The 23806-nt window shown below is 35.1% G+C and overlaps 1 protein-coding gene across 6 annotated transcripts in view; it reads left to right on the forward strand.

Annotated features, from left to right (window-relative positions):
* Positions 1–23806, forward strand: part of ATF7IP2 (activating transcription factor 7 interacting protein 2) — a 63336-nt gene that overhangs the window by 20979 nt on the left and 18551 nt on the right. For 3 of the 6 annotated variants that reach the window (XM_082432505.1, XM_082432504.1, XM_082432506.1), the window contains 4 exons: positions 791–951; positions 20505–20575; positions 21679–21740; positions 22178–22247. In XM_082432505.1, coding sequence (XP_082288631.1) covers positions 791–951; positions 20505–20575; positions 21679–21740; positions 22178–22247 — 364 coding nt within the window. The other 3 variants (XM_082432508.1, XM_082432507.1, XM_082432509.1) reach the window with 3 other exon arrangements.

The following is a 23806-nucleotide window of genomic DNA, read 5'->3' on the forward strand; positions in this document are numbered from 1 at the left end:
AGAATACCTAAATCTTCATAAACTGTTGGTAGAAATACGGACATTTAAAAGCACTGTTGGACTCAAAGGAGGAACATGTTATTGGAAATTGGGGAGGGGAGGGGGTTCTTGTTACATAGTGGCAGGAAGCTTAGCTGAAATGTGACCTAAGTGATATGGAAAGCAGAATTTGTAAGTGATAAACTTGCATGTTTATTAGGCTGATGAGATTTTTGAGCAAAGTGTTGAAGGTTTGGCTTGGTTTCTTGCTTCTTACAGTAAAATGTGAGAGAGAAGAAATAAATTGAAGGAGAAACTGTTTAGCAAAAAGGAACCAGGATTTGATTTGGGAAATTCTTAGCCTATCCAAAACTCATCACCTAGAAGAGCAAGTTGGAAAACTGATTTATTTCTGGTCTTCACTCATATTAGAAGTATAACAAAAGTAAAAGTTTCCTTGTTAAAGTCTAATGTTTATTAATTCCTAAAATTTAGTATAATAGGAATAAAATGTTGTCTAAGTACTTAGGTATTTGTTTCTCCTTCTTTTCGTTCAAGCTAGGAAGTTGATTTGTGCTGTCATTATTTTTATTTCTTTTGAAGTATTTTTTTAAATTCATTTTGGCAGAGTAACTGCAATCATGGTCATCAGCCATTGATATATATATAATTTAATATATGTTTTATTGTGTGTATGCAAGAATATTTTGAGAACACTTTCCAAGTGGAATTTTAACCTATTATCAATTTTGTTGGAAGAGCACAATTGGTAACCCTCCCCTCAACTGCTTTTTCCTCACCCAACTAACAGGTTGCAAATTCAGAGACTATGAATTTGGATAAGAATCCAGAGTCAGTTAATAGTCCACAGGAAAGAAAAACTTCTGTGAACTCTGAACCTTCTAACCCTTCAGAAAAAGCAAGTGAAAAGATTAATTTGTCACGGGAACATAATGAGGCTGTTTCTGAAAGGTAGGCATTTCTATAAAAATGCATAAATTTACTTATCTAAATATGTTTGTAAACACATATACTCAATTAAGCATAAAATAGCTTAATGCTTCATATTTATATGAATGCTATTTTTGTCCATTATGAAGAAATTGGTTCTTAAAAGCTTTTATTGTTGTTTTAACTGTACTAAATAAAATTTTGAATTGGTTAGGTGATCAGGTTTTTCATTGTGATGCTTTCCATCATTGGTATGGCAACTGGAGTGATCAGCTGGATCACTCCAGTAGTTTCCACTTCTACACATGGAAGAATCAAGGCCCTGTGAAACAGTGGTTTTAAAGAATTACACAGAGGAGTAAGACTAGGAGAAAAGTGTCTAAAATTAGTTCCCTGCATGTTGAAAGTAGTATCATGATAACTTCAAACTAGAGTGAATAGGTTAACTTATTTGTCTGATTGATCACAAAGCAGCTGAGACACCTGATCTCCAATCTAGTCTAATAGAAGATTTGGGGCTGGTAGGGAAGAAGTAATTTAGTTTAACAAAGACGCTTGATTGGTGATCCTGGCCTGGATTGATGTTCAAGGATAGGGGGATGGGGACATTTTAATGAATTCTCTTGACTGGTGATTCTCAACAGTTTTGGAGCTTTATAATATTATTTATTTATTCTTAACATTTCACTCCTTAAAATGTCCTATGGTTTTGCTTTTATATGTTAAATTATACGTCAGCTTTTAAAAAGAGGAAAATTTATAACCAAAAATAAGTGAATTAAATGATGGCCATTGTTTGAAGAACACCACTCTTTCCCCCAAATAACTATGCATACTCAAGGATGCTATAAAACGAAAGAGAAGCATTACAGATCTACACCATTTACAGGAGATTCTTGGTATTTGGGAATTCACATGTAGTTCTGGCTCTTCAGAAGAAACCCTAATATTCCATGATATTGAGGCCTGCATTTTAGTTTTTTTGTTTTTTTGTTTTGTTTTTTTTTTTAAATTAATTAATTAATTTATTTTTGGCTGTGTTGGGTCTTCGTTTCTGTGCAAGGGCTTTCTCCAGTTGTGGCGAGCGGGGGCCACTCTTCATCGTGGTGCGCGGGCCTCTCACTGTCGCGGCCTCTCCCATTGCGGAGCACAGGCTCCAGACGTGCAGGCTCAGTAGTTGTGGCTCACGGGCCTAGCCACTCCGTGGCATGTGGGATCTTTCCGGACCGGGGCACGAACCCGTGTCCCCTGCATTGGCAGGCGGATTCCTAACCACTGTGCCACCAGGGAAGCCCCTGCATTTTAGTTTTGAGCCAGGAAGCTGCTGTGAAGAAGGCATTTATTTAGTTGACAAGGGAAAGAGTCACATTTCAGTGAGTGTTTGTTGTTACCACTTCTTGATGCCTATGCTGAAACTCATAAAGTGACAAAAAAGAAAAATGCTGTTGATGGAAGTGAAAAAGTGAAGACGCCATTAAAATAACATTTTATAGACTGATATGTTAACTTTATCAGTGGCTTATACCCATGATATGAACAATTCACCTCATGCTCTATAATGAAGGAAGAATGTGCAATTAAGAAACTGTTTCAGGCAGCACTGTCAGCCCATGGTGAGTGTGAGAATAGGTGTAACAATTGTGTAACTTGACCCTGATGAGTAGGTTCAGTGGTGAATTTTATAAAACATTTAAGAAAGAATACCAGTTTTAAACAAACTATCCCAAAGAATAAAAAAAGAGGGAATATTCTTCATTTTATGAGACTAGATGCTGAAATTTGATATAACTCTGATACTTTGATAATAAAATCAATTTTAAAATTTTACAGAAATGGAAAATTACAGTTTACTTTTACCCACAAAATAGATGCAGATATCCTAAACAGAAACTAGTAAACCAAATTCAACAGTCTATAAAAGTTGAATTTGTTCCAGGAATGCTGCAACATTGGTTTAACAACAGCAAGTCAACTTACGTGATGTGCCAGGAGAATAGTCATCATTAGCTCAAAATAGATGTAGGGAAAAAAAAAAAAAAAAATAGATGTAGGATTTTAGAAAATGTATGTTTAAAAGAAATTCTTGGAAAACTTGGGATAGGAGGTACCTTCCTTAATCTGATAAAGAGTATCTATAAAAACCCTAAAACAAATCTGATAGTGAAATATTGGAAATATTCCCTTTGAGATAAAAATAGAAGGATGCCTGCTGTTACCACTTTAAGGTTATACTGGATATCTTACCTAATGCAAAAATGCAAAAAAACAAAAGAAAGGAAAATATAAAAGATTCAAAAAGAAGAAACAATAAATATTATTACTATTCCTAGATGATTGGGGGTATATATGTAGGAAATCCAAAGGAATTTGCAGATAATTTATTAGGATTAATGAGAGTTTAACAAGATTGCTAAATTCAAACATATAAGAAATCAACTGTATTCCTATAAGATATAAAAAATTAGGAAATGAAAATTTTTTAAACATATAATAGTATTAAACGTATCAAGTACCTAGAAATACAATTAACGAGGCATGTAATAACTGAAGAAAATTACGAAACTTTGAGATATCGAAGAAGAATTCATTGGAGAAATGTACTATGTTTATGGTTTGGACAATACAGTATTATAAAATGCTTTTACTTTTGTTCAAATTAATTTATAGAGGACCGTTTCAATCACTTTCCCAGTGTGCAATTTTATGGAACTTGACAAGCTGATTTCACTCGAAAATGTATATATAAATGCAGTGGGTTAAGAGGCCAAGATACCCTTTAAGTAGAGAAACAGAATGGAAGGAATTTGCCATCAGATGTCAGGACATTATGAAACTGCAGTAATTAGGATAATGTGATACTGGCAAATGCTAGACAATAAAGCTGTGTAACAGAGAGTCCGGAAACCTATACCTATATGTATATGTGATTTGTGTTGGAGATTGTATGGCAGATCATTTGGGAAATGATTGACTTTAGTAAATTCATATTGCTATTCATATTGTGAGAAATATAAAAGAAATTGGATCCCTGAGTCCAATCACTGTACATCAGTCTCAAGTGAATTAAGGAACTAAATATCTAAAGGAAAATTATGAAGCTTTTAGAAGGTAACATAAAATGTCTTCATGAACTTCGGATAAGGAAAGATATCTTAAGACACAAATACCCTTGCCATAAAAGGAAAACAATGATCAATTTTACCACATTAAAGTTAGAAACTTGTTTTCTCAAAAGGCACTATAAAGATAGAAGACAGGCCATCAAGTGGGAGAAGATACTCACAGCACATATAACCTATAGAGGACACTAGTACCCAGAATACATATAAAGAACTTCAACAAATCAATGAGCCAGATAATGCAAAAGAAAAATGGGCAAAAGACTTGTACATCTACTTCACAAAAGAAGAATTCCAAATGGCCAATAGATATATGAAAAGGTGCTCATCTTCACTAGTAATCAGGGAAATGCAAATTAAAACCACAATGAGGGCTTCCCTGGTGGCGCAGTGGTTGGGAGTCCGCCTGCCAGTGCAGGGAACACGGGTTTGAGCCCTGGTCTGGGAGGATCCCACATGCCGCGGAGCAGCTGAGCCTGTGAGCCACAACTACTGAGCCTGCGCGTCTGGAGCCTGTCCTCCGGAACAGGAGAGGCCGCGACGGTAAGAGGCCCGTGCACCGCAATGAAGAGTGGCCCCCGCTCGCCTCAACTGGAGAAGGCCCTCGCACAGAAACGAAGACCCAACACAGCAAAAATAAATAATAAGTAAAACCACAATGAGATACCATTTCATATCAGGTAAGGAAAAGTAACACATTTTAAAATCTGACAATACCAGGTATTGGTGAGGTTTTGAAATAAAGGGAATTGGTTTTATTTAATATTTTGTTGGGTGAGTAAATTGGTATAGTACTTTAGAAAAAATTTAGCATTATCTAGAAATATTGAAGATCTGAATATCCTTTTACCTAGCAGTCCTATCCCTTCGTATATACCCTAGCTAGAGACATGTTCACATGTGTAATAGGACATATCTAGAGGAATGTTTATTAGCAGCATTTTCCATAATAGCCAAAAACCAGAAGGAAAAAAGTCCATCTACAGCTGAAAAGAAAAATAATTGCTGTAAATCCATATGGTAGAATTTTGTACATTAATGAAAGTGAAGGAACTACAGTCACATGTAACAGTATGTTGCTCCCACAAAAAACATTGAAAGGCAGACACAAGAAATAGTATGATTCCATTCAAATGAAGTTCAAAAATAGCCAGCAAAAAGTACATTATTTATTCATTCAAAGCTAGATGGTAAATCTAAAGAGTAAAACAAGGGGATTAGTACCACAAATGCTATTTATGAAGGAGATTAATGATTCAGGATGGAGGCACGTGGGTTTCTGAAGTGCTGATAATTTAAAATGTATTTATCTGAGTAGTGGCTACATGGATGCTAGCTTTATAATTATTTATTAAGCTGAACATGTATTTTTAATCCTATTTGAAAATAATTATTAATTGGAAATTTTAGATTATGTTTAATTAATCTTACTGATATATGTGGGTTCATAACTATAATCTTAATACTTGTTTTCTATTTGTCGCATTATTTTATGGTCCTTTTCCCTTATCTGTGTCTGTTTTTTCTCTACTTATTGTAGCCTTCTTTTAGATTTCTTTTTCCCATTCCCCATTACCTCATTAATTATACATCTTTCATTGTACCTTTTGAAGTTACCCTAAAGATCATGATATGGATTCTTGACTCTAACATTAGAGTCTAATATGAATTGCTACTTTTACCATTTTATAGGCAATGCTTGACCTTAGAACACTTTTAACTCCATTTAGTGCGCCCTCCCATTGTTTGTTTCACGCATTTAAGTTTTACATTATTTTAAATCTCATAAGACAATATCATTACTTTGTACAGTCATTCATTTAGAGTTACCCAAATACAGTTGACTCTTGAACAACAAGGGTTTGAACTACTCGAGTCTACTCGTATACATGGAGTTTTTTCAATAAATATAGTACCTATAAACAAATAATTTCTTTTTCACATTTTCTTTTCATTTTTGATGTCTAATGTTTGTAATACATATAACATCCATGGTATTTGTATCATTAGGACAATATTGATGTAGGTACTGACAGACAATTCATCTTGTAAACAGACAACATAAACTTACAGTATCAATAAATACAGGACACTACTGTAACTGTATTTTCCTTATGATTTTCTTAATTTTTTTTCTACCTTTATTGTAAGAACACAGTATATAATATATATAACATACAAAGTATGTGTTAATCGACTGTTTATGTTACCAGTAAGCCTTCTGGTCAACAGTAGGCTATTACTAGTTTTGGGGTGAGTCAAAAGTTATACTTGGATTTTCTAATGCCCTCATTGTGCAAGGGTCAAGTGTATTTACCCTTTCTGTTGCTCTGTATTTCTTCCTGTATTTCCATCTGGGATAATTTTTCATCTGCCTGAAGAATTCCATTTATTATTTATTTTTTAAAATTCTGCTCAGGATAAACTGTTCGTTTTTATTTGTCTGGAAATAACTTCATTTTGTCTTTATTTTTAAAGGATATTTCAACATGGGTATTGAATTATAGGTTGGCAGTTATTTTTAGCACTTTCAAGATGTCATTACATTGTTTTCTGACTTTTATAATTTCTGTTGAAAAGTTAGATATCCATCTTCTTGTTCCTTCTTTGAGGATGGTGTCTATTTCTCTAGCTGCTTTCAAGATAGTCTATATATTTTTGTTTTTCATCAATATATTCTATGATGCTGGTGGTGGGGGGGATTAATTTATCCTAATTGGGGCTCATAGTTTTTCTTGAATCTGTGACTTCATGTCTTTCATTATCTTTGGAAAATTCTTGGCTATTATCTTTTTAGATATTGCTTCTGCACCATTCTCTCTCTTCTCCCCTTCTGGTATTCCAATTATACTCTTCTGTGTACACTCCATCTATTTTGTTCTCCATGCTTTTGTCTGGATATTTTCTACAATTTTCTAGTTTATTCTCTCTTTAACTGTAACAAAGTGGCTGTTAAACTCATGTATTTAGTTCTTAGTTTCAGTTTTTTTAATTTTCCAGTCTCCTCTTTTCATTGGATCCATTTTCTCTCCATTATTATAACTCTAGAGAAAGCCAGGAGGCTTTATAATTGTGTCTTCTGATACCCCAAGTGTTGAAGGAATTAGTGCCACTACTAACTTTCTATGTCTATAGTCATGGTTCGATTTAGAAGTTTAAGCATTTTCTTTTTAGAATGTGAAGAAAATGGGAAAGGCAGTAACAGCTGAGCTGAAGAAGCTCATAGAAGAGAAGGCCTGTGGACCAGAACACATATTTGATGAAGAAGGAACTTGCTTAAATAGAAAGAAAATGCTTTCATATGCAATCTTTTCCAAAGAGGAAAAGTAAGCATCAAGGTCTAAGGCACCCAAGAACAGACCACTTCACTAGTGTTGATGGAATGAAACATTAATATTGTCTGAAAAATAAGTCTTGCATTGAATTTCATGTGAAGAAATGTTTACAGAGATACAAAGGAGAAAAAAGTACTTACCAGCCATAGTATTATAAGAAATTTTCCACTGTTTTTCATGTGCTCCTTCCTACTCATTATTAACACTTATTTAATCTTATGTTTATTACATATCCCTCTTTAACAGATCAGGAAACCAAGTTTCCTGCCCCCCAAACACTGAGCTAGTAAATGGCAGAGCCAGGATTTAGACCTAGACAGTTTTGTCTCCAGATCCCATGTATTGAACTATGTACTACATTATAACGTTACCTGGAGAATTTTAATTACTGATTTTAGACACAAAAGTTTTTCTCCAAGGTACAATACAAGTAGAAATATAGGTGCATCTAGAAGACCATGAAAATCATCAGTGTCCTCAGTTTTCCTCCCAGATATGGTTCATTAAAAAAAGAGCCATCATTGGAAGCAGTCAGTGGAACAGTTTCATGAAAGTTACGTATCATTAAATGCTCGTGGAATTCCAATCTTTAGTGTGTAGATGTATAAATGAATTTCTCAGGATAAGCATTAGCAGCTTTACATACATACATACACAGACACATAATTTTTAAAATAAAGTCAATTGACCTATAATACCTACTGAAAACTGCACAAACAGTAAATGTATAGTCTGGTGAATTTTGACAAAGTAAACACATTTTGTAAATGTCACACAGATCAAAAAACAACACCAATGGCATCTGTTCTGCCTCATGCCAGTCACGAGTCCCACCCCTACCACACTGACTTCAGTAAACATCATCCTAACCTCTAACACCATAAGTTGTTTTTGTTTACTTTTCACCTTTATATAAATGGAATCATACTCAATGAACTCTGTGGTGTCTTGCCTCTTTTGCCCAACTTTTTGTGTTGAGAGATTCATCCATGCTGTTGCTTAGCAACAATAATTTGATCATTCTCATTGCTATACAATGTCCATCATATGAATATACCACAACTTATTCCATTCAAAACTGTTGATGGACATCTGAGTTATTTGCAGATTGGGGAAATTATGATTAGTGCTGCTATGAACATTCCTTTATGTGTTTGTTGGTGAATGTACATAGATACATTTCTGTTGGACCTTTGACTGGAAGTGGAATTGGTAGGTCATAGGGTATGTGTATTTTCAGGTTTAATAGATACTACTAAATACTTTACCAAAGAAGTTGTACCAAGTTACACTCCCAATGAGAGTATATGAGGTTTTTGTTATTCTGTATCCTTGCCAACACTTGGTATTATCTGCCTTTTTCACTTTAGCCACACTGGCGTGTTTATAGCATCACATACAGGCATGCCTTGTTTCTTAGTGCTTTGCTTTATTTTGCTTCACAGATATTGTGGTTTTATACAAATTGAAGGTTTATGGCAACCCTGCATCAGTTCTGTTGGCACCATTTTTCCAATAGCATTTGCTCACTTTGTGTCACAGTTTGGCAATTCTCACAGTATTTTTTTTTCCTCACAATATTTCAAACTTTTCCATTATGATTTGTCATGGTGATCTGTGATCAGTGATCTTTGATGTCACTATTATATTTTTGGGGGGGTTGCCACAAACCACACCCATATAAGACAGCAAACTTAATAAATGTGTGCATTCTGACTGCTCCACTGACCCCATCTGTGTCTCCCTTTCTTCAGGCCTCCCTACTCCCTGAGACATAACAATATTGAAATTAGGCCAGTTAATAACCTTACAATGGTCTCTAAATGTTTAAGTGAAAGAAGACCTACATGTCTTTCACTTTAAGTCAAAAGCTAGAAATTAAGCTTAGTGAGGAGGGCATATTGAAAGCTGAGATAGGCCAAAAGCTAGGCCTCTTGCACCAAATAGTTAGCCAAGTTGTGAATGCAAAGGAAAAGTTCTTGAAGGAAATTAAAAGTGCTACTTCAGAACATGTGAATGATAAGAAAGCGAAATAGCCTTATTATTGATATAGAGGAAGTTTAAGGTCAAACCAGGCACAGCATTCCCTTAAGCCAAAGCTTAATCCAGGGCAAGGCTCTAACTCTTCAATTCTGTGAGGGCTTAGAGTGATGAGGAGGAAGCTGCTGAAAAAAAAGTTTGCAGAGGTTGGTTCATGAGGTTTAAGGTAAAAAGCCATCTCCATAACATAAAAGTGCAATGTAACGCAGCAAATGCTGATGTAGAAGCTGCAGCAAGCTATTCAGAAGATCTACCAAAGATAATTAATGAAAGTGGTTACATTAAACAAAAGATTTTTAGTGTGGAAGAAACAACCTTACATAGCAAGAAGATACCATCTAGGACTTTCATAGCTACATAGAAGTCAATGCCTGGCTTCAAAACTTCAAAGAACACGCTGACTCTCTTTTTGAGGGCTAATGCAGCTGGTGACTTTTAGGTTGAAGCCAGTACTCATTTACCATTCCAAAAATCTTAGGGCCCTTAAGAATTATGCTAAATCTACTTTGCCTGTGCTATATAAGTAGAACAACAATGCCTGGCTGACAGCATATCCAGGCTTGAATTACTGAATATTTTACTCAATTGAATGTTTGAGACCTACTGCTCAGAAAAAAGATTCCTCTCAAAATTTACTGCTCAAAGGGGACTTCCCTGGTGGCGCAGTGGTTAAGAATCCGCCTGCCAGTGCAGGGGACATGGGTTCGATCTCTGGTCTGGGAAGATCCCACATGCCGCGGAGCAACTAAGCTCGTGTCCCGCAACTACTGAAGCCCACGTGCCTAGAGCCCAGAGCCCATGCTCCGCAACAGAAGAAGCCACCGAAATGAGAAGACCGCACACCACAACGAAGAGTAGCCCCCACTTGCCACAACTAGAGAAAGCCCACACACAGCAACAAAGACCCAGTGCAGCCAAAAATAAATAAATTTATTAAAAAAAAAATTTACTGCTCATTGACAATGCACCTGGCCACCCAAGAGCTCTGATGGAGATATACAATGAGATTATTGTTGTTTTCATGCCTGCTAACACAGCATCCTTTCTGCAGCCCATGGATCAAGGAGTAATTTCAACTTTCAAGCTTATTATTTTAAATACTTTGTAAAGCTGTTGCTGCCATAGATAGTGATTGCTTCAATGGATCTGAGCAAAGTAATTTGAAAACCTTCTGGAAAGGATTCACCATTCTAGATACATTAAGAACATTCATGATTTGTGGCAAGAGGTCAAAAGATAAACATTAACAGAAGTTTGGAAGAGGTTTACTCTAACCTTCATGGATGACTTTGAGAGGTTCAAGACTTCAGTGGAGGAAGTAACTGCAGATGTGGTAGAAATAGCAAGAGAACTAGAATTAGAAGTGGAGCCTGAAGGTGACTGAATTGCTGTAATCTCATGATAAACTTTAACGGATGAGCAAAGAAAGTGGTTTCTTGAGATGGAATCTATTCTTGATGAAGATCCTGTGAAGACTTGAAGTGACAACAGAGGATTTAGAACATTACATAAACTTAGTTGATAAAGCAGTGGTTGGGTTTAAGAAGATTGACTCCAACTCTGAAAGAAGTTTTACTGTGGGTAAAATGCTATCAAACAGCATTGCATGCTGCAGAAAACCAATCACTTGTGAAAGGATGAGTTAATTCATGCAGCAAATTTCATTGTCTTATTTTAAGAAATTACCAGAGCCACCCCAGCCTTCAGCAGCCACCACCCTGATCAGTCAGCAGCCATCAGCATCAACACAAGACCATCCGTCAACAAAAAGATTACAACTTACTGAAGACTCAGATGATGGTTAGCATTTTTTAGCAATGAAATATTTTAAAATTAGGGTATGTATTGTTTTTTTAGACATAATGCTATTGCACACTTAATAGACTACAGTATACAGCACAGTATAGTATAGTAAACATAACTTTTATATGCACTGGGAAATCAAAAAATTCAAGTGATTCACTTTATTGACATATTCGCTTAATATTGTTGTGGTCTGGAATCAAACCTGCAATATCTCTGAGGTATGCCTGTATTTGTTTTAATTTGTTTCCTTCTAACAATGAAATTAAGTCCTTTTTTATATTTGTTAGTCATTTGGATATCTTCTTTCATAAAGTTTCTCTAAGACTTTTGCATGTTTTTCTTTTGAGTTGCCTGTCTTAAGTTTTTTATCAGATATATTGACCACAAGTATCTTTTCCCATTCAGAGTCTTTCCACTTTCATAATAGTGCCTTTATATGTATTGACTCTTCTTAATTTCAGTGTAATCTTTTTTTCATAGATTTTGCTTTTCTGATGAATGTTCCATCTGGTTTTGACTATTTTCTCCATATTTCCTCAGTATTCTTAAAACTATTCATCATAGTTTTTTTTTTTTAATGTCCTTGTTTTATAACTCCAGTACCTCAATCATCTGTACATATGTTTTTATTGTTTTTCTCTGTTCCTAGTCATTTGATTCTGTTTGTTAGTGTGCTTGATAGTTTCTGAAGAATTGGTGAGGCTCTGAATAATATCTTTCTATAGACAAGATTTATTCTGTTCTCTGGCAGGTAGAGTAGGGCCTGGTCACCTAATCTGCTCAGGTAATGATATAAATTCAGGCCTGTTGTTATTTTGGTAAGTCTCCTTCTATATCTACTTCACTCTGGCTTTTAAGATGTAGCCCTTAATGGATTCCAGCTGAAAGCTTGGAGTGTTCACCAGGGCCTCTCCGCCTTGGTGGCTTCTAAATCTTTACCTTACCTCCTCAGCCCAAAGTTCCAATGAGATTGCGAAAAATTTCACTCTGATTTGTAAAGTCTTTCTGCTTAATGTCTTAGACTTCTTAATAACATTATATTTGATATACTGTAGCAGCAAATAAAGATATTAAAAACATTAGAAATATTAAATGAAGAATTTTGAGATTGATAAGAGATTTTGACTATAGTATAATGAAAAGAATTGCTTATAGTTGTCTTGTAGTTAAGCAACAAAATAAATACAGCTATTAGTGTTTCATCCACTATATGACTATTATTGAATACTAGTAGAAGAAAGTATATACAAAATAAACTTTGTAAGTTGTGTTAAAGGCCAAAAATGAGTAGAAGAGTAAAATATTATTGATAAAATTTAGATCTGAACTTTTTTTTGTTAATTGAACTTAGAAATAATAGCTTTTGTCAGAATCTTTTATTGATAAATTTGATATGGAAAAAATTATTGAATCAAATCTGTTTAAAAGTGCACATGAAAAACAGTTGATTTCACAAAATGGAAATCAGTGTGTGGGAAATGTATCCTTCTGCTCATGAAGTATTAACTGCGCAGGAATTGTTCTTTTGCTGTAAACAACCAGAAAACTAGACTAAAGAAAAGAAATTGTGTTTAGACATTGTTCAACAGAGAGCACACAGTTATGATCCCTGTGAGAAAAGAAACAAAAGAAATGCACCCTACCATTGTGCCAGTTCTGCCTGGAGGCATTTCCCAAGTTGAAAAGCAGGGGTGGGAGGAGCCCAAACAGCCTGGTGGTCTTGGTGCATTTAGATCAGATATTGGAGAATATGAATTATCTAGAATTTGTGAGGCAGAGCAATGAAGAGAGGTAATTGCATAAAGGTAGAGCTCTGGAGATCTGCAAAGGGAACCCCTTGAATCATTGGCTGAATACAGATCTATATGTGCAAAGCATGAAACTACAAGAGGCTGGGGCAAGAACCACTGAAAAGAAGAAGGCCATACATTTTTTGGGAGGTTGCACAGGGCTGGGAACATTTTGCATTCTCACTGGCTATAATGAAGAGACTTAGCATGCACCAACAGGTAGAGTCCTTGGATGGGTATAGCTGTAGTGAGGCTAAATTAATTCTGGACTAAAAGACTCCAGTGGACCTACCCCAGAAAGCTAAAAGGACTCAAAGGAGTCAAAACTAATCATGGGTAATTTAACTGTATGCCAGAACAAAGTCCAACACTCTGATGAAATGAAACATCATCCAACAGTGTGAATTTTACAATGTCTGACATCTAAAAAAAAATTACCAAGCATGCAAAATATGAAAAGTAACCCATAACAAGGAGAAAACCAAAATGATAGAAACAGACCTAGAATTAATATGGTTGTTGGACTTAGCAGACAACATAAAATAGCAATTATCAGTATATTCTTCATATCCAACAACATAGAGGAGAAGGTCAACATGATAGAAATGGAAGATGTAAAAAAAAAGACCCAAATTGTACTTCTAGAGATAAGAAAGACAATAAAGTGAAAAGTCATTGGTTAGGATTAATAACAGAATAATTACTGGCTTTTTAAATATCAGTGACATAGCAGAAACTGTTCAAACAAAAGCATGGGGAGAAAAAAGACTAACAAAAAAATGAATGGAGCATCAGAGACTTGTAGAACAGTATCAAGCAGTCTAATATATGTATATATCATTGAAGTCATCACTAGGCAGGGGGCAGGAAAATATGATATCTAAAATCTGTCCAATTCTAAACCCATAAATAGAAAGGAAGAAAGAAAGGTTAACAAAGCTAAGCAGAAGAAGCATAAAGGAAAAGCACATCATAACCAGATTGCTAAAAATCAATGGTGACAAGAAAATCTTAAAAACAGCCAGAGAGAAAAGACACATTACATAGAAAGGAACAAAAAATGAGAATTCTCACTGTAAACTATTCAAACTTTAGAAATGTCAAAAAGGAGACATCTCTAAAGTACTGAAATGGAGAGACATCTCTAAATTATTAAAAGAAGAACTGTCTACAGTTTCTGCAGTTCTACACTCAGTGAAAATATCTTTCAGACGTTTACAAGAAAACGGACTTTTTCATACTCAAAAAAAGTGAAAGAATACATCAGCAGCAAACTTGCACTACAGGGAATGCTAAAGGAGTTTCTTCAGGTAGAAGGAAAATAATATCAGATGGAAATTTGGATCTATGCAAAGGTAAAGTTATGAAGGGTGCTGGAAATTATAAATATGTGGATAAATATAAAATATTTTATTGTTTCTATATGGGGAATATATGTGTGTATATATCACACTATTCCTTTGTACTATGTGGTGTGTATATATATGTTATATATATAATACTGGTTGTCTATAGTATTTCTGTGTACAGGCAACAAACAGTTGGAATTTTAAATTAATACCATTTACAATAATATCAAAGAGTATGATATTCATAGGGGTAAATTACCAAAATACATATAAGACCTAACTTCAAAACTACAAAGTAGACTTAAGTTTTCTGGTCCAGCCTGTAAGGTGTCATCACTCCATACTAACAAGTAAAAGCTGAACAGACTGAAAAAAACCGCTCTTCTTTGGTCCACCAGAGAAGTAAGGTCATAGAGCAAACTACTGCCACCCAAATTGGAGAGAGAAACAGGCGGAAACAGAATCAAAACGTCCTGGAAGTGGAGCAAAAACCTCCGTGGCAACCACTGCTGGGGTAGGGAAACCTAAATTGTAATTGCTGGAGGCTCAGAGTAAATAAATCTCAGAGACAAAAACTCCAAGGGGTGGGGGGCGGTCCAGGTAAGGGCAGGGCACAATTTTGTGAGTTTTACCTCTAGAGCTCTACTGATCTTCACAGTGAATATTGAAGAAAAATCCTCTCATGCTTCCAGGAGGGCGCAAGGTAAAAAGAAGCTTTTGAAATACACCAGAGCACTGTGTTCTTAACAGGCCTGTCCTCCAGAGAAAGTATTACCAGAGATTAACCTACCTGGGAGAAAGGAAATATCTAATACCTATGCCCTCCAGCCTCCCACTTGGAGGAAGAGAAATACCCAACTCTAGCCCCCTCTAGCCATCCTGTCCCACCTAAGAGGGGTATGGGGACTGAGAGGCATTAGTGAGTTTCATGCTCTAGGGGCACAGGCTCATTAAAAGACTGAGACCTAATCATAGGACTAGTAGAATGCTTCCCCTTCTGCCACATTTTACCACTGCATTACTCAAGGCCTGTTTACCATAGTTCCTTTTACCCAGTACATCATGTCTACCTTTCAACAAAATGTTACAAGATATATTAAAAACCAGAAAACACAATTTGAAGAGACTGAGCAAGCATCAGAACCAGAGTCAGATATGGCAGGAATGTTCAAGTTACTAGACCAGGAATTTTTTTAAACTATGATTAATATGCTTTAATGGAAAAAGTAGACAGAATGCAAGAACTGTTAGGTAATGTAAGAAGAGAGATGGAAATTCTAAGAAAAAGAAATGCTTGAGATCAAAACTACTAACAGAATGGAGAAAGCCTTTGATGGGCTCATTAGTAGAATAGACATGGCTGAGGAAAGAATCACCAACCTTAAGAATATGACAATAGAAACTTCCAAAATGGAAAAGCAAAGAGAAAATAAAAGACAAAACAAAAACAACCCAGAATATCCAAAAACTTAGGCCAACTACAAAGGGAGTTATATATGCATAATGGGAATTCCAGAAAGAAAAAAGAAAGGAACAAAAGCAATATTTGAAGTAACAGTGACTAAGAATTTCTCCCAAATTAATGTTAGACACCAAGCCACAGATCCAGGAAGCTCAGAGAACACCAAGCAGGATAAATACCCAAAAGAGTACACCTAGACATATCATATTTAAACTTCAGAAAATCAAAGCTAAAATCTTGAAAGAAGCCAAGGAAAAACACCATACCTGTAGAGGAGCAAAGGTAAGACTTACATTCAGCTTCTCCTTAGAAACTATGCAAACAAGAAGAAAGTAGAGTGAAATATTTGAAGTGTTGAGAGAACAAAACTTACCAACCTAAAATTCTTTACACTGTGAAATTATCTTTCAAAGGTGAAGGAAAAATAAAGACTTTCTCAGGCAAACAAAAATTTAGGATATTAGTTGCCAGTAGATCTGCCTTGCAGGAAATGTTAAAAATTCTTCACGGAGAAGGAAAATAGTATGTCAGAAAATCAGATCTACATAAAGAAAAGGAAGATCATCAGAGAAGGAATGAGTGAAGATAAAATAGAATGTTTTATCTTTCTTATTATTAATTGATTTAACTGACAAGAGTTTGTTCAAATTAATAGCAACAATGTATTTGATTATGTATGCTTGTGTGTGTGTGTGTGTGTGTGCCTGCTGTATTCACGCACTTATATATAAGTGAAATGAATGGTAGCAATGATTGAAAAGGAACAGGAAAAAGGAATTAGGAATATTTTGTTATTATAAGGTACTTGTACTACTTGTGAAGCAGTATAGTATTATCTGACAATTGACTTGGATTAGTTATCAATGTATATTGCAAACTCTGGGGCAACCACTAAATACAGAAGTATAGTTTGCTAAGAAAGAAGAGAAAATGGAATCATATAAAATGTAGTTTTATTCATAATTGCCAAAACTTGGAAGCAACCAGGATGTCCTTCAGTAAGTGAATGGGTAAACAAATGTGGTAGAGGGTTGGCCAAAGTTTCCATCAGTTTTTAAGTAAAAATAAAAGAAACATTTTTCATATTCACCAAGAACTTTGTTGAACAACGTATTCACCGTTTTGTCCCACTACCTTCTGACATTTTTCAGGCAACTTCATAATTCCATCTTCCCAAAACTTGTTACCTTTTTGAGCAAAGAACTGTTCCAGGTGCCTTTTACAGTCTTCCAGGGAATTGAAATTTTTTCCATTAAGAGAATTTTGTAAAGACTGAAATAAATGGAAATCCAAAGGTGCAATGTCTGGTGAATACAGCAGATGAATCAGAACTTCCCAGCCAGGCTGTAACAGTTTTTGCCTGGTCATCAAAGAAACATGTGGACTTGCGTTACCCTGATGGAAGATTATGCATTTTCTGTTGACTAATTCCGGATGCTTTTCATCGAGTGCTGCTTTCATTTGGTCTAATTGGGAGCAGTACTTGTTGGAATTAATTGTTTGGTTTTCCGGAAGGAGCTCACAATAGAGGACTCCCTTCCAATCCTACCATATACACAACGTCACATTCTTTGGTTGAAGACTGGCCTTTGGTGTGGTTGGTCGTGGTTCATTTCATTTGCCCCATCCGCATTGTTGTACAGTATCCACTTTTCATCGCCCGTCACAGTTTGTTTTTAAAATGGAATGTTTTCATTATGTTTCAGTAGAGAATTGCATGTGGAAATGCGGTCAAGAAGTTTTTTTTTTGCTTAACTTATGTGGAACCCAAACATCAAAGCGATTAACATAACCAAGCTAGTGCAGATGATTTTCAACGCTTGATATATTTTGAGTGTGTCGGCTATCTCTTGCCTGGCATAATGTTAATTATTCTCAATTAATGTCTTGATTTGATCTCTATCAACTTCAACTGGTCTACCCGACCGTGGAGCATCGTGCAGCAAGAAAATCTCCAGCACGAAACTTTGCAAACCACTTTTGACGTGTTCGATCAGTCATAGCACCTTCTCCATACACTGCACAAATCTTTTTTTGCATTTCAGTTGCAAATAATAAAGCATAATGTGTCGAAAATGTTGCTTTTTTCTTCCATCCTCAATATCAAAATGGCTTCACATAAATTTACCAATTTTGATAAGTTTTTTAAAATTCATGCTGATATGGCAGCTGACACAATACAGTCTAACAAAATTGTTTTGAATGAAGTTAAAGACAGCTAAGCACTACTAGATCCATCTTACAGAAAAAAACGAACAAACGTTTTGGCCAACCCAGTACATTCAGGCAATGGAATACTGTTTAGTGCTAAAAAAAGAAATGAGCTATCAAGCTATGAAAAGACATGGAGGAAACTTAAATGCATATTATTAAGGGAAAGAAGCCAATCTGAGAAGGCTGTATACTGTATGATTTCAACTATATGACATTCTAGAAAAGGCAAAACTGTGGAAATAGTAAAAAGATCAAATGTTGCCAGAGGTTGGTGGGGAGGGATGAATAGGCAGAGCACTGGGGATTTTTAAGGCAGTGAAACTATTTTATATTATACTGTAATGGTGGATACATGTCATTACATGTTTGTCAAAATCCACAGAATGTCCTAACACTAAGAGTGAATGTTACTGTAAACTATGAACTTTGGGGGTAATGATGTTGTTAACGTAGTTTCATCAGTTGTAACAAGAGTACCCACTGGTAAAGGATTTTGTGGGAGGTTGTGTGTGGGAGGGATAGGGGGTATATGGGAAAACGCTGTAGTCAATTTTGCTGTAAACCTAAAGCTGCTGTAAAAAAAAAACCCACTTATTTAATAATTTTTAGAAGTACAAAATATTGCTGAGAAAAATTAATGGAGATATAAATATATGGTGAGATATGCCATGTTTACAAATCAGAAAATTCATTGTTAATGTCACTTCACCCAAATTGTTTTGTATATTTAATGCACCCTTAAACAAAATCATGGCATCCTTTCTGTAGAAAGTAACAAACTGATCATAAACTTGTATGAAATGCAAAAGACCTAGAAGGTGAAAACAGTGTTATAAAAGAACAACGTTGGAAGACATACACTACCTGAGTTCAAGACTTACTATAAAAGCTATAGTAATTAAGAGAATGGTGTTGGCATAAGGATAGAAATATAAATCAATGGACAAATTAGAGAGTATATATAGAGTCCATTGGTTTTCAGCAAAGATGCCAAGGTAATTTAATGGGGAAGAGAGAGTTGTTTCAACAACTGTTGCTGGAATAACCAGAGGGGAAAAGTGAACCTCAACTCTTACACCATACACAAAAATAACTTGAAATGGATCATAGACCAAATACAAAGGCTAAAAATTAAAAACATCTATAAGAAAATGGTACAACCCTGTGTATAGAAAATTCATGTAGCAAATTAAATGGGCTTACTGAAATTTGTGTCAATGTTTTCTTAACAAAAATTCTGATTTTAAATGTCAAATTCAAAAAAGTGGAGTCGGGGTCAAATGGGAGCAAAAGACGGTCTCATGACTCAGAATATTCTGTAACCATAATCAGCATCATTTATCATCATTGCCTCAGTTTAGTAAATGCATAGTAAATATTGCTACTATAGTGATATAATGTAGAGTAGTGGCAGAATTAATTTTTTAATATCTTTATTTTTTATAGTTCTACATCAGTAACAAAGTTTTAATCACTTTCTTTTATACGTTGTTTCATTTTCAAGAAGGCAAGTATATGTGCTAGAGTGATTTTTGTATATTTTGTACATTTATATATGTTGAATACTTATAGTTCATACATTTGGATTTATTGTAAATGGATTTCTATTAAGTTTTTTTTTTTAATTAATTTATTTTTATTTATTTAATTTTGGCTGTGTTGGGTCTTCGTTTCTGTGCGAGGGCTTTCTCTAGTTGTGGCAAGCGGGGGCCACTCTTCATCGCGGTGCGCGGGCCTCTCACTATCGCGGCCTCTCTAGTCGCGGAGCACAGGCTCCAGACGCGCAGGCTCAGTACTTGTGGCTCACGGGCCCAGCCGCTCCGCGGCACGTGGGATCCCCCCAGACCAGGGCTCGAACCCGTGCCCCCTGCATTGGCAGGCAGACTCTCAACCACTGCGCCACCAGGGAAGCCCTAAGTTTTTTTTTAATAAATTTATTTTATTTATTTTTGGCTGCATTGGGTCTTTCATTGCTGTGCGCAGGCTTTCTCTAGTTGCGGCGAGTGGGGGCTACTCTTCGTTGCAGTGCACGGGCTTCTCATTGCAGTGGCTTCTCTTGTTGTGAAGCACGGGCTCTAGGTGTGCAGGCTTCAGTAGTTGTGGCACATGGGCCTAGTTGCTCCGCAGCATGTGGAATCTTCCCGGACCAGGGCTCGAACCTGTGTCCCCTGCATTGGCAGGTGGATTCTTAGCCACTGCGCCACCAGGGAAGCCCTCTACTAAGTTTTAAGGGTCTGTGTTTATTGTATATCATGAACTTTTGGTCATATAAATAATTGGCTATACACAGGGTTTCTTGGGTACTTGGTTTTATCACTTTCATTCCACATCCTCCCCATTGTTAGATTAAAACATATCAGTTATGAAATGTTAAATTAGAAGAATTAAAACCATTGATTGCACGTCTCAGCATAATCACATTTATTTAATTAATTAATTTATTTATTTATTTATTTCAGTAATGATGATGTCATGTTGATTTCTGTGGAAGGTCCTAATTTGACAACTCCAATTACATCAGATCCAACAGGTATCTTAAAATATGACCTATCAAATCAGAAAGCCTCAAATCAGTATTTGTTTAAAATAGAAAATTGAGTATTATCTTTTAATAACATAAAAGTTTTAATTCTACTCTCAAAAATGTTTAATTTATATCTGTGATTAATATTACCTGAGTAAATCAGTGATTGCTTAATAAAATTGAGGTTTCTTATTAACCTTGTGTTTATCAATTTATGGCCTTTTGTTTCTTTACTGTGTTTAATGGCTTTGTAAATTATAAAACTACTTACCTTTCATATCCGTTATTTGTACTTGTTTACTCTGGTCTTGTTGCTGATAGTGATGGTTTATTTTTTGTTTGTCTTTTGTTTTATCGAGTTAAAGTCTACTTAAGATTTAAAGTTTGGCTAATCTTTAGTATCTTTGATTTTTTTAAACTTTTAAAAATAATACTTCTGTTACTCTTTAGAGTTTCTCATTACACTTAATGTAAAACTCTTTAACCTTAGATTTCCAATAAATTTCCTTTCCCTTAAAATAGCTATCTTTTTTGGCTCATAATTTCTCCTTCAAAATTCCCCATTTCCTTTTCATTTTTACTATATATTAGAGAGTTTAATTTGCATCTTAATTTCAGAAAGCTTTGTCTGCACTTATATAGCTACTTAATTGCCACCATGATTTGGGCTGTTAACATTATAAATCAAATAGTTAAGGGATATTAAGCATTTATCTGAGGCTTTTACTGGTTCTGTGAAGAATCCTCCTCAGCCATCTCAGGTGGTCTAGTCTAAAGATACTATGAATAAAAAATGTGTAAATTTCCAAGTTATTTCCTCAAATGCTATAGTAGTTTACAGATAGATACTCAAAAAAGAGTTACTAATATAGCTGTAAAGTTACAGAACGAAAAAATCTTTTGAACCAAAATTAGAGTTTGCTTTTTTTGGACTGGTTCATTGGTTTTTGGAATAAGTAAAGTCGATTGAGTTACATTTTTTATGATTATATAATGATTAATTAGCATCCCCATTATTATTGTTTCAGCATTCACATATTACAAAGTCCATAAATATTTAATAGTTAATAAACTTGTCAAATGTTCATATTTTAATAATTTTCTTTCAGATACTGGAAAAATTACATCAGGAAATTCTAACAGTTCACCTGATGCTGAAACTGAAGCTATGGTAGGTTCTAAATATTGTCTCTGAATATTGTTTATTTGAATATGTTAGTTCTAGGAACTTTAGTGTTGCTACCTGTTGGATGACTCATCTTTGTCATTCACTCTTTGGGAGATTCATTCTCTGAGAGATTAATGTCTCCTAGTTAGCGTGACCAGGTTCCAGTCCAGCTTAAACATTAAAAAGCAAACAGCTAATGATAAACATATTTCACAACCATATTTATTACCAAATTAACTCATTTAGACTCTGCTTAGTTATATTCACAGAAACCATATAGCATTTCACGAGCTTCTCTTTCATAGTAGAGTTAAATTAAGCTGTAAGACTTTTAGAATGTTCAGTCTCTAGCTTCTAAATGGTAATTTTAAATGATATGTGTTTTATTTTTAAAAAACATTTTCTGTTGAGGCAGTCTTATTTTTTTAACAACTTTTCAGGCTAAAGAGAAGAAGAAACTTGATTCTGTGATTGATCTAACGAACGAAGGCCTGTCAAACTGCGACACAGGTAAAGGATTTGTCTTTTTCAAGAAAGAGGGAAGGGTAACAACTCAAAATACATTTGACGCATTTATGAAGTTTTTTTGTGTGTGTTAGTGTGTGTATTTAGTAGCTCTATGCAGTTTTATCACGTGTGTAGATTTATGTAACTGCCACCACACTCAAATTATACAACTGTCCTATCACTACAAGGTTCCCTCATGCTACCCCTTTATAGGATGTTTTTTAGAGTTTGCTCCCAGTCCCTAAACCCTGGCAACCACTAATCTGTTCTCCACTATTATAATTACATGTTTTTTCATGGATGTTATATAAATGTGATATAATATGTATCCTTCTGATATTGGCTTCTTTCCCTTAGCTTAATTTCCCCAAAGGGTCATCCAAGTTGTTTAGTAACTATTCCTTTTTATTGCTGAGTAGCATTCCATGGTGTGGATGTGTAATAGTTTATCCATTCGCTCACTGAAAGACATCTGGGTTGCTTGGGACTATTAGAAATCTCTTTTCTACCTGTGAGACACACCTTTTTTCCTTAACCATAGCAATACTGGCTGTGACAGGATGCTAGGGCATAACATGAAAATGCAGAGGGAGAGTGACAGCAGTGCCCTCTTTCTCAGATTTAAACAAAAAGAAGTAAAATAGAGTCTTCTGGGGCTGGTAATCAATCATAAGGTTTCATCTCTTAATTGCACTTGAATGTTTATGGTACTCTTTTGATGAAATATTTGATTCCACTTATTAGCATTAGTAAATTAATATTAAAAATTACTACATTATTATTATTATTAAAGATTACTACAGGAACTATATAGTCCAGTTCATTCTCCGATCTCAGCTGTGGATCCAAACAAAGGTTGGAACCACTGGAATCTTTAGGCACCCCATGATAGAATCAAAAAACCCTTCAGTTTCCAATTTCATGAAGATTAGAATGAATTAAAAAATGAAATTGGAGTCCATAATGAAGTATCATTAATGATTAACAATTTTAACATTAATTTTAAGGATTAAGATTACTAAATATTTTTTAAACTACACGATACAGGATTCGAGTTGCAGTAAAATAAAAACACAGATTCATTCAGTGCTTGATAAAATAAGTTACACCTGTAATGGGGTTGAGGGGGGGCTTCACTTTGAAATCGAGCAGTTGGAAAGGTAGATCATGCCAATTCATGATGTTAACTCACGATAATGTGAATGTGAATCTGTCTTGTAAAATGTTCAGTTCTGAATAAGGGTATAGTTAGTCAGATGAAACTTGGACTGTTTCTCATATTCCCAGGCTTGATGAATGGTATCACCAACTCATCCAGTTTCTCAAGCCAGAAGTAAGAGTCACTTTTGACTCATAGATATGCCTCATTCCACTATGTAGTCAGCTTTCAAGCTCATCAGTTGTCTCCCGAAAAGCTAACAGATGTAGTCCATATATTTCCTTATTTCAGAATTCTATTATCTTTAGTCTATTGCCATAACTTAATAACTAATATTTCTGCCCTAACTTACTGCTTTTAATGAATCTTCTAAGTTGACACTAAAATATTATTTCCTTATACA

The sequence above is a fragment of the Balaenoptera physalus genome (assembly GCF_965194825.1).
Source record: "Balaenoptera physalus genome assembly, chromosome: 16".
NCBI lineage: Eukaryota > Metazoa > Chordata > Mammalia > Artiodactyla > Balaenopteridae > Balaenoptera > Balaenoptera physalus.